Source organism: Hesperophylax consimilis, unplaced genomic scaffold (genome assembly GCF_061612785.1).
Source record: "Hesperophylax consimilis isolate HC1 unplaced genomic scaffold, BYU_Hcon_1.0 scaffold_34, whole genome shotgun sequence".
NCBI lineage: Eukaryota > Metazoa > Arthropoda > Insecta > Trichoptera > Limnephilidae > Hesperophylax > Hesperophylax consimilis.
This window is the reverse complement of record NW_028301264.1, coordinates 1797561-1814716: the sequence shown is the minus strand read 5'-3', so window position 1 is coordinate 1814716 and position 17156 is coordinate 1797561. Positions and strand designations below refer to the sequence as shown.

Genomic DNA, 17156 nt, shown 5'->3' with positions numbered 1-17156 from the left:
TCGAGATCCAGAAGTCGTATGCCGCAACCCCTCTCTTCTCAATGTTGGCATTGAACCCTGAATTGAAGCGCCTAGCTCAGGAGGAATCGGCCAGTACGTCAATGGACTCCTTCTGCGGCTCCCTGACCAATGCTCTTTCCCTGCAGGCTGATCTCCCGAAGGCCTCCTTGCAGGAGCTGGTCAACTGGAGTGCGGAACCGGGCACGAAGCTGAGCACTTCCACTCTTTTCGAGAAGGTGCAATCTCTCTTCGCGGCGGGGTCTGAGTCCCAGAAGGTGTCCAAAGACATCATGCAGATGGTCTGCGGAAAACAGGCTAGCCACATTGAGTATCGACGAGAGGGGGCATTGCGAGGCATCAGTGACGGATACGTCCGAGATGCCTTACGGAAGATTCCGCCCACATCGGAATATCTCTTTGACCCGAACCTCCTGTCGGCCCAGCTGGATAAGTTGGGGGGAGTGAAGAAGTGCCTCGCTCCTCAGCCTAGCACGTCGCGACCAGCTCCTCCCGTTAAACCTGTGACTGTGCAGAACTCGCAGCCCTTTCATCCTAGAGTACAGCAGGGGAGAACCATCGCGAGAAGGGAGCACCCTGAGAGTCGAGGTCCAGAACCAGCCCGTAGGGCCGCTAAAGCTTTCCCTCCCCGAGGTAGGTTCCGGCCCAAGGAAAGAGCAGGGAAGCCAGACCGTAAGAGGTTTTAACAGCGGGCCCTCTTTTCAAGGGGGTCAGTTGCGCTCATTCGCAGGTAGGTGGAGGAACCTTGGCGCCCCTACTATCATCCTTAAGATGTTAGATGGCTACCGAATTCCATTTTCATCAAAACCTCCACTAAATAATAATATTGATTTATTTAACTCCCCTTTCGCCACTAAGACTTCTGTGGCAATGACAGAACAAATAGAAAAACTCAAAGCCCTTAAGGTTTTAGAGTCGGCACCTGCCACTCCCTCATTTATTTCTAACATGTTTCTGGTCCCCAAATCAGATGGCTCAAAGAGGCCGGTCTTTAACTTAAAGTATTTAAACAATTTTCTGATTGTCAGTAAATTTCGTCTGGTAAACGTTTATCGAGTTCCTACTTTTCTACAACCGAATGACTGGATGGTTAAAGTGGACCTCACACATGCTTACTTTCATGTACCTGTGAGTGAGCAGCATAGATGTTTCCTTAGACTTATCTATAGGAATGAACTCTTGCAGATGACATCCCTCCCCTTTGGCTTGGCCACCGCACCCAAGGCATTTGTAACCTTCACTAACTGGTTAGCGCAGGAACTGCGGAAGAGAGGGATGAGAATTCTAGTGTATCTGGATGATTTTTTATTAGTAAACCAATGCCTGCCTACTTTAAAACACCAGTCTATTGAAATGGTGGAGTTTTTGCAAGGCTTGGGATGGCATATACAATTTGATAAGTCAATATTAGAACCATCACAACAAGTTCAATTTCTTGGTATCAGCTGGAATACTCTAACTAATGAAAAGTCTCTCCCTCAGAACAAGGTTTCAGCCCTATCTTATTTGTTAAAGGGTTTTATTCAGACGGGTAGGTGGTCACTAGATAAGGGGCGCAGCCTCTTGGGCTCTTTAAACTTTGCTAGTTTTGCAGTTCCAAGAGGCAGGCTCAACAGCCGGTACATACAGAAAGGGTGCTTAGGACTCAGACACTACCACCCTTGGGAGTCATCACCAATTCCGGCAGCTACCGCTCGGGAATTGAGATGGTGGGTTCGATCGCTCACCCTGACGTCACCTATACATCTGCCGCTGTTTGAGCATTACCTGACAACCGATGCCTCTGATCAGGGTTGGGGTGCCCAGCTGGACGAAAAGCTTCTCAGCGGTGTGTGGGCTGATGACCAGCTGAATCTTCACTCCAATGTAAAGGAGATGCTCGCCGTGTTGGCTGCCTTGTCTCCTCACGCGCTTGAGCTATCTGGCTCGGGTCTTCTGATCCAGTCGGATAACAGGTCTGTCGTATCTTATCTCCGCAAAAGTAAATTGTAAAGTGAATAGTTTAAAATATAAATTATTAAAGAACAAACCATAATTTATTAGGAAAAAGTAAAAATAAAAATAAAAATTTAAAGATTGAAATAAAACAGTATAATGTACCAATAAGATACCTATCTCAAGGTACCGACAATGATTTAAATATAAAAAGTAATAAATCCTGGATTATGTTAACCGATATGATAAAATTTACAAGTACTTATGATTTCAAGTGCATTAATAATTTTAGAAGTACTGGTAGGCATATTATGTTTACATGATGTATTTACGTGGTACTAGCAAACAAATTTAGTTTAACACATCTTTTGTATGAAGACAGATTACCGGCAGCGTGATCAATATTAGCATATTCATTGCCTAAAATATGCAAGCGATTTATGGTTGAGTTTTGTTCTGCGTTCGTCATAGTATTGTCATAGTGGAAAGGTGTTTTGAGTCGAGTCGGTCTACTAGGTACATGGTAATTTATTAATGAGACCAATTCAGGGGAGTCAAACCAGTTATTGTTTATTTTAAATAAAAAAATAAGATCATTGAGTATTCTTCTATCTTTTAACGATAAGAGTCTCATTTTTTGTAATAAAGATTCATAGTTTATGTCAACCGCGGGAATACCTAATTTGAAATTAATTGATCTGAGAAATTTGCGTTGGATTCTTTCAATGGAGTTTGCATGGCTTTTGTAGAAAGGGTTCCATATGGGGGAATTGTATTCTAAATGACTCCTAACCAGAGTTGTATATAGTATTTTAAATGTTTGGATATTTTTAAAATCTTTACAAATTCTTACAATGAAGCCCAGAATTTTCATTGCTTTACCCGTTATTATATCAATGTGATTGGTAAATAGTAGTTTAGAGTCGAAGGTTATTCCAAGGTCCCTTATTACAGGTACTGACAATAAACTGTGATTGTTAAAAGAGTAACTATATTTGATAGGGTTTTTAATTCTAAAGAAACTCATGATTTGACATTTTTTTATGTTCAGTGTAAGTTTGTTAATGGTACACCATTCTACGAATTTTATAAAATTGGATTGGAGGGACAAGCAGTCGTATATATTTTTTATGATTTTATATATTTTCATGTCATCAGCAAATAATAATATGTTAACATCAGTGAATATAGAAGTGACATCGTTTATGAATAGTATAAACAATATTGGACCAAGGTGCGAACCCTGAGGCACACCACTAGTGGCTTCAAATTCGTAAGATAAGTGTTCTTTAATACAGACAGTTAGTACACGTTTTGATAAATAATTCTTAATCCAACATAATAAATTACCACTTATTCCTAATTTAGACAATTTATTTATAAGAATTTTAATGCAAACCTTATCAAAGGCTTTACTAAAATCCGTGTAAATTGAATCAACTTGTTCTCTATTAGCAAGAGCACCAGAGATAAAATGTTCATACAGTGTAAGGTTAGTTAAGGTAGATTGTCCAGAGATAAAACCATGTTGAAATGATGAGATATTAAATTTTATGCAAGAACATATTTTTTGGAGAATTAACTTTTCAAAAATTTTTGGTATTGACGATTGTATGCATATTGGTCTGTAATTTTCAACTAAAGACTTGTCTCCGCTTTTAAATATAGGAGTGAGAAAGCTATTTTTCCATATTTGTGGGAACTTGCCTGTTAAAAGTGATTGATTAAATAGTAGGTACAGAGGGTAAGAGATACTACTCCCACAGTTTTTTAGAAATACGGGGGGAATTTTATCTGGCCCTGAGCACGATTTAGGTTCCAGTAGTTTGATACATGCTGCAATTTCTTTAATCTCAATATGTATCTGAGATAGTTGTAAATTTATATCGGACTCAAAGTTTGGAATGTCTTCATCAGGGATATCTGTTTCATATACATCCTTAAAAAAATCTGCAAACAAATTGACAATATCTTTGATTTTACAGGAAGTTTTCAGTTTATAGTGCATAGTTTCAGGTATGCCAAGGTTGTTGTTATTTTGAGCTTTACAATAGTTGAAAAAATGTTTTACATTGTTACCAATCGAAAATTCCACATTCTTAATGTAATTATTATAACAAATGTTTGATAATTTATTACAATCTTTTCGCAGCTTGCTGAAAATTATAAAATCAGAAAGATTTGTTGTTTCTTTGTAAATTTTATGCGCTTTTTTCTTCTCAATTACTATGTTAATGAGGTCCTTGCTAAACCAGCGAGGGAAATTTGAAGATAACTAATTGGGACAAAGTTTTCTATGGTTTTATATAGATGATCGTAAAAGGCTTTAATATTCTCATCGAGATTACCTCCTTCTAGTATAGACCAGTCAGTGTTATATAGATAATCGCGTATTGCAACATAATTGGCTTTATTAAAGTTAGGATATTGTGTCTGGTTTTTAATTTGGCATTTTATAGGGTTACATAATACAGTAATATCTAAAGGTGGGTGATGAGAATCAGGGGGAAGAACTGAATCGAGTGACTTTCCAACCGCAGTTGACAAGTCGGTACAAAGAACAAGATCTAGTAATCTATTATTGTCATTTTTTACATTGTTTAATTGAACTAGGTTAAGGAAATCACATAATTCAACTATTTCTTTTTCTGTGTCAGTTAAGCTAGAGTTTTGAGATAATGTAGAATTGTCGCGGGTACCCCAGTTGATTTTTGGTAAATTGTAATCACCGATGATAGTGATTTTACTATTTGGAAATTTAAACGACAGTTGTTCAATATCCTCGAAATGACTTTTGTATACACTTATATCTGATGATGGCGGAATATAAACACTGCCTATGATATTTTTTTGATTTTTGCCGTTTAGTAAAATTTAAACTTGCTCCACATTAGAATTTTTGGTTTTCAGAAGTTTTGAAGGATGTATCTTGTTGACAGCTATCATGACGCCACCGCCTCTAGATTTAGCGCTGGTTTGTTGACTTCTGTCAGACCGGTAAATATGATGGTGGGGTAGACCAAGCTCAGCAGAGTTGATGGATGGTTCCAGCCAGGTTTCCGTAAGAATGAGGATGTCATGTGGCAGTGTTGGGGCATGTATTTTAAAGTCCTTAAGTTTAGTTTTCATGCCTCTGACATTTTGGTAATAGCACTTCAGTTTGTTTACATTGTGTCGTTTTTTGGAAGGGTTGTAACAATAGTTGGTGTTGGCACCTAGCATCGTGCTACCTACCTTTATATCCTTTCTAAAATTATTGTGGCCTATCGACCTCTCCTCTCCTCTCCTCTCCTATGCCGACTTTAGTTGATTAAAAATATTCGTCCTGTCAACATCGTTTGATTACGGAGCCCACTTTATCGACCGTGTCGAAATCAAAGCCATCGTGAGCTCGCGCATGGTGAAAATTGTGAATTGTTGTGAACCAGCGCAAAGAAGAAAGAATACCGTGGAAGAATAGAAAAGGGTAAGTCGGCATTCCGAACTTTTTCCAATCCTATGATTCCGCGTTGCGACAGTGCGTTTCCGTCCCCAACATTGGTCATTCGAGCCTGATAATTTATATTAATTGAAAAAATTGTGGTTAATTTAATTATTTCAAGGTTAAATTGTTCATAAAAGTTGATCTATGTGTAAAATTCGCGTCAGCCGTGCTGTTCGCGAAAATTGCCTGTAGGTAGTAAAAAATACTTAACTGGTGACCAGTGGCGGTTTTCTCTAAAGTGCGTTTGTGCGGCGAACCCCCATTAAAAAGATGAGAAAATAAAACAAACTTGTTTTATAATAATATAAGCACATTGTAGATAGCACGCTATTAAAATTTCGCCTTCAAAACCCGCGCCACCGAAAAATACGATACATATTCCAAATATGTGCGAGTTGTAATCCGCGCCAAACTCTTCATACAAAAGAATTTTAGCCGGTACAAACCCTATGACGGTGACATATACAAAATTTGGTCTTTCTTTGCAAAACTAAGACAAATTGTGTGCGCCGAACACGCGTTGTGATATCACGTGACCTCCGAACATTGACGAATGTAACCGAAGAAACCCGAGCACTTCGCGGACTGACTGGTCGACGTTTGACCTTTGAACCATAGGGAAGCAAGTGTTATTTTTGATGTTATATTATGGTATTTAACTTTGTAGTCATTTTTGTACATATCGTCACCTTAAAGCAATAGTGGGATATCTTCGAAAAATACACTTTTGAGATAAGTATGCAGTTCGATGTAAAATTTTGAGTTCTACATGATGCATTACTGGGATATTTTGTAAAAAAAAATTGCCAGTGTTACAAGTAAAATCTCAGTATTGAAATGTTCGGTCACTCAGAGCAACACTGAGATATTGATGTTGTCCCACTGTTGCTTTCAAAAGGTCGTTTAAAATACTGAAATAAATTTATTGTCTCATTGTAGCTCTATAGTTTTCAACATGTTGGGTGATCTTGGAAGAGAAACATAAATAAACTGAAGGTGAATACTGGTCAGGAGTATGTAGCAAAGTCAGGAAAAATACGCAGAGCAAAACAAATTAAGCCTGTACTGTGTACTAATTGTAAATACAAATGGTCTGAATCTGTTTTGGAAGTTGATCGATTAAAATATTTTAATATTTATGATTCCATGAATCCTAGCTAATAGTGGTTATTATTTTGAGAGAGATGGACATAACATACGTATGTGAAAGATTTTTTTATGGCAACCTTAGATATAAGCAATAATACCATAAGCACTGCATTAAAAAAGAAAACAGACAGCTTCCTGCAAAAGGATGATTTAGTTGATGGTGTTATGAATCACATCAACAGCTTTAGTAGAGTGGAATCGCACTATTATCGTGCAGGATCCTCTCGGATCTCCAAATATCCAAAAGATGTACAATTTGTACAAATAGAAGTATGTCTCGGTAGGTAATCTCTATGTTACACACTCTACATACAATTCAATACCAAATTCAATATATTTTTAACCAAAAAAGAACCTTTGTGGATTTTGTGTATAATACAACTATAGTACTGCAAATGAGATATTAGAAAAAATAATAATATTCTGAACACATTCAGAATGTAAAGCTATCTCGACAAGAAAAAGATAAAAACATTACCAAAACCACTGATGATACTGTAGTTGCCATTTATGACTTTCAAGCTGTTATGCCGTTGCCAAATGGCAATATATCTATTTTTTTATAAGAGCAAGTTAAACGTTATAACTTCTGTATTTACAATACCAAACACGACAGGGCCATTGTTACATGCGGCATGAGGGTGTAGCTAAAAGATGCGCAATTGAAATATCTACCTGCGTGTACACATTTTTAAAAGACCTTTGCCAAGGGAAACGGGAAGTGATCTTTTATTCTGATAACTGTGTGGCACAGAATAAAAACAATTTTATTTATTTTCTATGTACATGCATGCACTATGAACACTTGATATTCAAATCATTACCCATATATACGAGGGTGGGTCAATAAGTCCTTAGAAAAGCCGACAGGTGGCGCGACTAGTACTGTAAGCGGTTTGTTTTCATGCAGCGGCACTACCGATTCAGTATGCTACGAAGTTTCAAGCAGATTGGTCGGGTTGTTGTGTGTTTCTCGTACATTTAAAAAAAAAAATTTGCTTGTTTACAAAAATGGAAAAAATTGAGTTTAGAGCTGTTATTAAACATTTTAATATAAAAGGGTTAACAGCAAAGGAAATAAAAAATGAGTTGGATTTAGTTCACGGCACATCTGCTCCTTCACTTGCAACTATTTATAACTGGTTAAATGAATTTAAACGTGGTCGTACATCAACAAAGGATGAACCACGCTCAGGACGTCCTGTAGAGGTGACTACACCAGAAATGATCAATAAAATCCACGATATGGTGTTAAGTGGCCAAAGATTAAAGTTGAGTGAGATAATTGAGGTTACAGGGATCTCAAAAGGTAGCGTCATTTCTATTTTACATGATAAATTGGGCATGAAAAAATTTTCTGCAAGATGGGTGCCGCGTTTGCTCACAGTCGACAATAAACGCAATAGGGTGGTGGCCTCTAAAGCCCTGTTGTCGCTCATGCAACGCAATCCGGATGAATTTTTTCGTCGCTTTGTGACTGTAGATGAAACATGGATACACCACTATACTCCCGAGACGAAAGAACAGTCAAAGCAGTGGATTGCGAAAGGCGAACCATGTCCAATGAAGGCGAAAACCGTAAAATCAGCTGGTAAGGTTATGGCTACTGTATTTTGGGATGCACGTGGAATTATTTTCGTTGACTATTTGGAAAAAGGAAAAACAATAACAGGGGATTATTATGCATCTTTATTGGACCAGCTAAAAAACAAAATTGAAGAAAAACGGCCTCATTTAAACAGGAAAAAATCCTCTTTCATCAGGACAATGCCCGTGTTCACACATGTTTACGATCAATGGCTTAAATTGAAGAATTGAAGTTCGAATTGGTCGACCACCCACCGTATTCGCCAGATTTAGCCCCCACTGACTTTTTCCTTTTCCCAAACTTAAAAAAAATGGCTAAGTGGACAACGTTTTTTTTCAAATGAAGAAGTCATCGATCGGACAAATGCTTATTTTGAGGACCTTCCGAAAACTTATTTTTCTGACGGTTTAAAAAAAATTGAGAAACGTCTAACCAAGTGTATTGAGCTCCAAGGAGATTATGTTGAGAAATAAAAAAAAAATAAAAAAATACAAACTGTTTTAATGCTTGTTTCTAAGGACTTATTGACCCACCCTCGTACCTAATTGTTGGGCACTCAGAGAACAAAGGAGACTCCATTCATTATTGCATCGACAGAGAAAAGGTCAGGGTTTTAAAAAAAGGCCTAATATTTATTCCAACGGAGTTAGCGATGATCATAAAGTGTTCCAAGAAGAATGAACCTCGTTATAAGTTATAAGTTAACAGAAATGGAAACAACGGACTTCATTGACTGGAAGAAGGTATGTGAGAAGACTGGAAAAAACTTCTCAATAAACATGGACAAAAATAAATGTATTTGGAATAAAGTTAAGATTTTACAGATCACTAAAGACGAATCGTTAGTTATCAAATACAAAAGCACCTACACCGAGGATCCATTTAATCAGAGCATTAATGTGAGAGAGCTACTAAAGAATGTTCGGAATGAGAATAGTATAATTCTAGGACCAGCTTATACAGTTCCACCTACAATTCCACCGAATAAAAATCGTGATTTCTTATTTGTTTGCCAAAGTGGTGTTATACCAAAAAAAACCTCATAATTTGTTTTGAATTAATTAATACTGCTAATACAGACTGCGATGTACAAGAAGAAAATAACGATGAAGGTTCATTGTAGGTTTCCAGGGAATCAACACATATTTGTTTTATTTTTTTGTTCTTAAAGTTTTCTGTAAAAAAAATTACATACTTTTTATTCTAAAGGTTTTCTGTTATTTTTGATACATACCTACTTTTTATTCTTGGTTTTCTGTTAATTTTGTTACATACTTTTATCCTTAAAGTTTTTCTGTTATTTTTGTTACATACATTATAAAAAGCTTCTCATAAATAAATTTATAAGCACAAATATATATTTTTTTCATTTTTATTCCACCTTACTATCGTCAATTGTCGTATTGACAAACTATAGGAGTGAGTGGGAGTGTACTGTTGAAAATGTATTTATGATTATAAACATCATGGAAAAACATGCAGAAATAAGAATTATTAATTATTTTGAGCAATTATTAATTATTTAAAGCAATTATTAGCCTGAAACAGTCGTACACATTGAAAAAATCTCCCGAGGAATAATTATTAATTCAATTATACATCTAAACTCGTAATATTATTACTATGCTACACTGAGATAATTTGAGATGATTACCAAACACTCCACGCAACAGTGAGATATTTCCAGATTTACGTATACTTTGTCAAAATTAGTATGAAAAAATTAATTATTTTTCTATTATTACAATTTTGTGTTGATGTTAAATAATTTACCTCTCTTATACTATATAATTAATCTGCAAGATTAGTTAATTTGATGCTGCTAGAGCTCACGCAAACCTAAAAGTCCTATTATCTCAGAACAGCATTTTTCAAGATAGCGCCCCTGAGGTGATAACTCACAAAAGCGGCGCTATAAAAATTGTCCAATATTATTATTATTATTATTATTATTATTATCCCACTATTGCTTTAAGGTGACGATATTTTTGTTTTCTTGTTTCTGCATTTCTCCAACCGTTTGCTTAAGGCATTTGTAAATCTACTACCTATTGAAGTAGACCGATTTTGATTTCTGTTTTCGTATTTTTTTTTTTAGATAAGTCGTTATATTCCTTAATTATATTTGCGAAAGTTTCGGCAAACGCCCCATTGTCGTCGCTAGTTATGCAATTTTGTGTTTGGTCCAGTTCTCCATCTCCAGTATTCTTTCGGATTTCAAATTGAAAGCGTTTGCGTATATGTTTATTTATGCGTTTGCGTATATGTTTTTTTATGCGTTTGCGTTTATTGATTGTCGCGAATATTTTGTCATAATTTTTTTTATACAATGGCGGAATACAGTGTTATCTATATAAAAAATAATGCCAATACTTATGAAAAAAGGTTGGAAATTAAAAATAAAGGGCCTCCGCGTCCTGACCTCTCATTAAAGCAGGTTTGTGCCGCGAAAACCGAGAAATTCACTCGAGTTTTTAAACGTGATTGGTACGCGAGCTGTACTTGGTTATGTGGTTGCGAGGAAACCAATCGGTTATTTTGCTTCCCCTGTTTAGTTTTTGGAGGCGACCCATCGTGGTGTAAAATTGGAGTAAACGATCTTTCCTTTATTAATAATTATAAATATAATTTAATTCCTATAAAACTTTTCGCATTATCTAATAATTGTGTCTAGTGTAAAGTGATTTAAAAACAATAATATGTAGGTACCCCTCCCACTAACTTTATTTAAGTTGTGTGACTGCTGCCGTATTCGACTATTTGACGAAGGACAACAGTAAGTAAATTTTAATTAGATATGTTTATCTTCTCTTGAATTTCTGAACCCCCTGTTAAAAAGACCACGAACCGCCACTGCTGGTAACAAATTTGTTAATATAAAATAAATTGTTGTATTCACTCGGCATTTTTGTGCAGATTAATTTCTCAATACAATGGCTGAGAAAAAAGTACTTTTGTTGCAATCCCGACGTGAGCGAATAGTATCTCGTATTCGTATCACGCAAGAGCTCATAGCGAGCACTTATGATGATAGTAAGAAAAAAGATAAGTTTCTTGCTAGATGTGAAAAGTTAAAAGATTGGTTACAAGAATTTGAATCAGTTCAAAACGAGATTGAGGAACAATTACTGTCATTAGACAAGATTACAGAAATGTCAGAACTAGGAAACATTGCGAATAATGTTGATTCAATGTATTTCGAGATCATGCAAATGAAAAGCGTTATCACTAGTAATAATGAAAATTCAATTCCTAAAACGGCAAGTAATTCGGTGATTCGTGCACCAGTGATAAAGCTGCCCACTTTTGATAGTAACATTAAAAGTTGGTGCTCATTTCATTCATTATTTAAAAGTCTTATACATGACAGCAATGCATATACTAATGAAGAAAAATACCATTATCTTTTATCAGTAATTACAGGGCCGGCACTGGCACTTATACAATCATTGCCTTTTATCGAAGAGAATTATGACATTGCCTGGAATATTCTGGTAAATCAATACCAAAATTCTAGAATTCTTTTCACGCATTATGTTGATGAAATTCTTAATTTCAAAATATTACAAAACGAGTCTGCGTCAGGTATAGCGCGGTTACTCAGTACGTTTCAAGAGAATTGCGCCGCTATAAAGGCGATGAAGATAGAAAATATCTTTGATAAATTTGTTGGTCATATTATGATACGATTGATGGATCTGAGAACTAAACGTCAATTTGAATCCAAATTGCCCGGTGAAGAGATTCCAGAATTGGATTCAATTTTCGAGTTTCTGAGAAATCAAACGCGTATTTTAGAAATGTTATCTCCACATACTACAAAAGAGAAAAAAGGTTCGTTCAAAACGTTGTTATCTGCCAATAAGAATGATAATAAAATAGTTTTACCTACCAATAAAACTTATATTATGTACCTAACCTCATTTAAAACCTTTATTGAGAGAAGCATTCTCAAATTCCCTTTCGCGTGGCACTTTCCCGCTCTTTTTCAGCACCTTGTGTTGGACAAGTGGTCACCAGATGCTACACAAAAGTAAAGCGTCCCCTATGCGACTTTTGTTTACGGCATTCTTTCTCATTAGTTCTCACCAGGCAGTGATTGCCTAGGTTTTAAATGAGGTTAGGTACATAATATAAGTTTTATTGGTAGGTAAAACTATTTTATTATGTAGCCTGAACCGTCATTTAAAACCTTTATTGAGATCTGTTTGTTATCGACTGGTGACCACTAACGCTAATGTGATACTATTATAATAGTCAAAAAACTGGAAAACCTACTCACGTGTTACAGTGGGTGGAATAGGGAGGCTACAGACAATGCCCTATTTACCTCTAGGGGAGTGTTAACTTCCCTTCTGTAGAATTTGGCAAAGGTGTCCCGGCTCCTCCAGTTCCCTCGAGCCAGGATGTCATCCAATCTAAAATTATCCAGCCAGTTAAGTGACGCCACTGCTGCCCGTACACTTCCCGGGGCAGCTGTGATCTTAGCTTCTTCTAGAATTGTTTTGACCCAACGGGCGATGACTGTTCTTGAAGCTGCCTTAACTGCTCCCGATGTAGTGATGAAGAGTTCTGTTAAATTCTGCTTTGTTTCCCTCCGTTCTTTGGAGGTTTCAATCAGTTTCTTAATCCAGTATGCTGGGTCTATATTTGGCTGATTTCCGTTTCTCAACCTCCAACCTGACTGTTGGTATGTAGCAGAGTCAGTTTTGGATCCGAAAACTGGCCATAACGAGACCCCTTCCTCATTTATGAATAGTTTGTCTGGCGAACACTGTAACAAGGTCAGGTCATGCACTCTTCGTCCCGAAGCTAACAAAAGTAAAGTCGCTGCCCTTCTCGAGACTTCAAAGAGACTCAACTTTTTGGGTGGGTTAGCTTCTAACCAGGTCAACACCATTCTGGGATCCCAGATAGGAGGCTTAGACAGTTTAGGATGCTTTAATGCTGCGGCTTTGAGAACTTGTCTGACTAGAGGGTGTGAGCTTAGGTTTCCTTCTTCCGGGCTACTGAAAGTTGTTACTACCGATTTATGGAGTCGAATTGTGCTGGGAGAAAAATTGTCTTCTAAACTAAGATCTGTTAAAAATCTTGCCAGGTTACTTCCTGTAGGGACATTCGGGTTTACCCCGTGATTTAATGCCCACTTTTGCCACCTAAGCCATGCCGGTTTATATGTTTTAAGTGTGGATTCTCTCCAACCTGACTTTAAAAATTCTTTCTGTTTGTCCGACCAATCTGTTAATGACTGACTCCACCCCGGCACTTCCACACCTCCAAAATAAAATCCTCTACTTGTGGAGGGGGTTTCAAGGTTCTGGTGTCTATCAGCACTTCTGTCAGGTTCATTATGGTGAAAGGAGGGCTCGTCGCTCGACTTTTCAAGTCTGGTCTCCAGAATACTTTCTTCCATCTCGGGGCTACAATCAGGTATAGGCCCTTGGCCCGGTTGAGGTGTGCGAGAACTCTCGGCATGAGGCACGGAGGGGGGAACACCCAAGCTAGAGGAAAATCCCACTCTCGAGTCCAAGCGTTGACAAAACTTGCCTCTTTGTCGAATACATTTAGGGACACATAATCTTCTACAACGTGAGCTGTCTCCGATGCAAACAGGTCTATAGTTGGTCTCCCCCATTTTGCAAAAATCAATTTTGTTGCTGCTGGTAAAAGATGCCACTCCGGAGGTTCGCGTTTTCTGGAGAGTTGATCTGCCACCTCGTTGAACCTTCCTGGTAGGTAGTGAGCAGACAGTGAAATGCGATACGTGTCTGTCATCTGAAGGACTTGACGAGTCGCTTCGAGCAATGTCTTGGATCGTGTGCCGCCTTCGTTGCGAAGGTACGCAACCACCGATTTGTTGTCTGACTGGATCAGGAGACCCGAGTCTGACAGCTCTGGCCCGTGAGGAGTAAGTGCTGCCAGCACGGCGAGCATTTCCTTAACATTGCTGTGGAGAGGTTGCTGTGTTTGGGACCAAGCTCCACTCAATCTGAGGTCGTCTAGCTGCGCACCCCATCCCCAGTCCGAGGCGTCGGTCGTGAGGGTATGACGAATCACTGCTTGATGCATTGGTGACCACGTCTGCAGGGACCTGCTCCACCATCTCAGCTCCTCTATCGCTGTTCGAGGAATGGGATGGAGTCGTCTCGGTTTGAATGCAGGCAGCTTGCGACTGGCACACTGTAACATGCGAAGGTTAAGCCTGCCTCTATGAATGGCGAAACTAGCAAAATTGAGGGTACCCAAGAGGCTCTGGGCCTGCTCAAGTGACCACCTTCCTAGATTAATGTATTGTTTCAGTAAATTTGTTATTTTCGCTATTTTAGTTTGCGGGAGGCCTTTTAAGCCGTCCCTTGAATTCCATGAAATTCCCAAATATTCAATTTTCTGAACTGGACACAGAGTGGATTTACTGAATTGTATTATCCACCCAAGAGTTTGTAACATTGAAATAGTTTCGAATGTATGCATTTTCAATATATTTTCATTTTGATGTACTATCAAAAAATCATCTAGGTAAACAATTATTCTGAGACCTTTGTCTCTTAATTTTTGCGCTATCCAATTGGTAAGTGAAGCAAAAACCTTTGGAGCTGAGGCTAGTCCAAAAGGCAAACATGTCATTTGAAGCAGTTCTCCATTAAAAATCAGTCTCAAAAAACGGCGATGATTCTCATGAATTGGAAGGTGAAAGTAGGCTTGAGAAAGGTCCACTTTAACCATCCAGTCGCCTGGTTGAATAAATGTTGCAACCTTATTAACATTAATAAGTCTGAATTTGCTAATAGCTAAGAAATTGTTCAAACGACGAAGGTTGAAGACCGGCCTAAATGACCCGTCTTGCTTCGGTATGAGAAACATCCGTGACAGAAAGGAAGGCGATATTGAAGCTGATTCCAATATCTTTTCCTTTTTCATTTTGTCTATTTGTCGTGTCATTTCGTCTGTGATTTGGGTTTTATAAGTTGAGCTTACCGTGTCTGCCACTATACTTAGAGGGGGTTTCTGCCGAAAGGGTAGCTTGTACCCTCGCAACATGGTTAGCAGTGCTGGTGGTGCTTCTAATTCTTCCCATTTGCTTATGAAGTGCTGCAATTGCCCCCCCTGAAACGCCTTCTCCGGATAGTCATAGCCTATCCTTGTTGCCAAAATTCCTTCTTGGTTTGGCTGGTCCCCTCTTGTCCGCACCTCTTGCATCTTGATTAGATCGCCCTCCGCGGGGGGCTTTGTTGTCTCGGAAGGGCTTGTTGTCCCGAAACGTCCTGCTTTCCCGAAAGGGCCTGCTCTCACGAAAAGGCTTCCTCACTGGCACTTTCTTGGGCATCTGCGAGCTGGTTGATGGCTGAGGGTCGAAGCTTGAATGTGGGAAGCATTTATCCAGTCCTCCCATCCGCTGAATCTGGGATTCTAGCTTCATTGGTTCAAAAAGATAACCCGCTGCTGGAGGAATATTTTTGACTGCCTCCCGTACGTAGCGGCTCTTTATCTCGTTAAGGATTGCATCCCTACGATGCTGGATCGCATTTGCTCTCCTTCCACAGACCATCTGCAGGACATCTTTGGTCACTGTCTGATATTGCGTATCCGGGGCAAATAGCGACTCCACTTTCTTGAAGAGGGAACCTGCTGACAATTCCTTGCCTTCCTCTGCACTCCAGTTTACCAGTTCCTGAAGAGATTTCTTGAGGCACTCATTTTGCTGCAACAGGGCATGGCTTAGTGACCCGCAAAATTTGTCAAGTGACCCCGCGTATTGCTCTGCCTTATTCAAATGCAGAAACTCTCCATTAACCTCCAACTGGTTGAACATGGGGTTGGCCAGGTATTTTCTTACGACCTCCCCATACCTTACTTCGTTCCATTCAGGCGAACCGAAGTGTTGTAAATCTTCGATTTTCTTTACGCGGTTTGCGTCCGCCTTAGGAACTGTAGGTTCCTTACACGTGGTTTCCGCCATCGATAGGTTTAATTCCTTGAATTCATGATTAGGATTTACTAATCCCATCCCTAGCGAAGATCGTGAATTTCTCTCCACGTGTATCTCTTGATCTTCCGATGATGCGTCCTCGTCGGAATCCAAGTTTCTCCTATCTTCGTATGTTTTAGCCGCCATAAAATCCTGAATAAACGAGCTAATGTGCTCCACTTGAGCCGTGAGTTTATCAATGCGATGTTTTTTCGTAGATTTGGTCGATTTCGGCAACTTTCGTTTCGGCTCATTTTGTTTTGGCAAAATGATCTTGTTAACTTCTTCTACCGTCATCTCTACCGAATCGGATGATGACATCTCGGAGCCACTCATTGTTAAATTGGACAAGAAACCAAAACACAAAACACAAGGTACACAAAACACAATGTAAATAAACAAACAACACAAAATGGCCGACGAACTTTTCCGTCGTGTTCACCACGTGTTTTATCTTTTTAAACAGTTAAAAATTATTTCTGTTTTAAAAATACTTCGAACAGCCTCGCTGTTATAATATAATGTATTATCTTGAAATAATTATACACTTAAAATAATTATATACGGGAAAAATCGTTATAAATTCGGAGCTACTTCGCAACGACAACGCCAGCGACGGAATTTAAAACGCTAATGAGAAAGAATGCCGTAAACAAAAGTCGCATAGGGGACGCTTTACTTTTGTGTAGCATCTGGTGACCACTTGTCCAACATAAGGTGCTGAAAAAGAGCGGGAAAGTGCCACGCGAAAGGGAATTTGAGAATGCTTCTCTCAATAAAGGTTTTAAATGACGGTTCAGGCTACATAATAACCTTCATTGTCCATTATGTAAAGGTGCACATTTTCTTTACAAATGTCATTCTTTTACATCTTTAAGTCCCCATCAAAGGAGGGACAAAATTAAAACTTTAAACCGTTGTTTCAATTGTTTAAAACAGCACCATGTAAAAGATTGTGTATCAAAATTTACATGCCAGGTTTGTAATAAAAAACACCATTCAATGTTGCACATTGC

At 38.4% G+C, this 17156-nt stretch overlaps 2 protein-coding genes across 2 annotated transcripts in view; both read right to left on the bottom strand.

Annotated features, from left to right (window-relative positions):
- The window catches only part of LOC149409174 (proto-oncogene tyrosine-protein kinase ROS-like), a 264442-nt gene that overhangs the window by 201613 nt on the left and 45673 nt on the right, over positions 1–17156 (bottom strand). The gene's annotated exons all lie outside the window — the stretch shown is intronic.
- LOC149409176 (uncharacterized) lies at positions 2188–15508 on the bottom strand. The gene is made up of 2 exons (XM_089650104.1): positions 15150–15508; positions 2188–14354 (listed from the first exon to the last, which is right to left on the bottom strand). The coding sequence occupies exons 1-2, from the start codon at positions 15369–15371 to the stop codon at positions 13416–13418; spliced, it is 1161 nt and encodes a 386-aa protein (XP_089506230.1). The 5' UTR covers positions 15372–15508; the 3' UTR covers positions 2188–13415.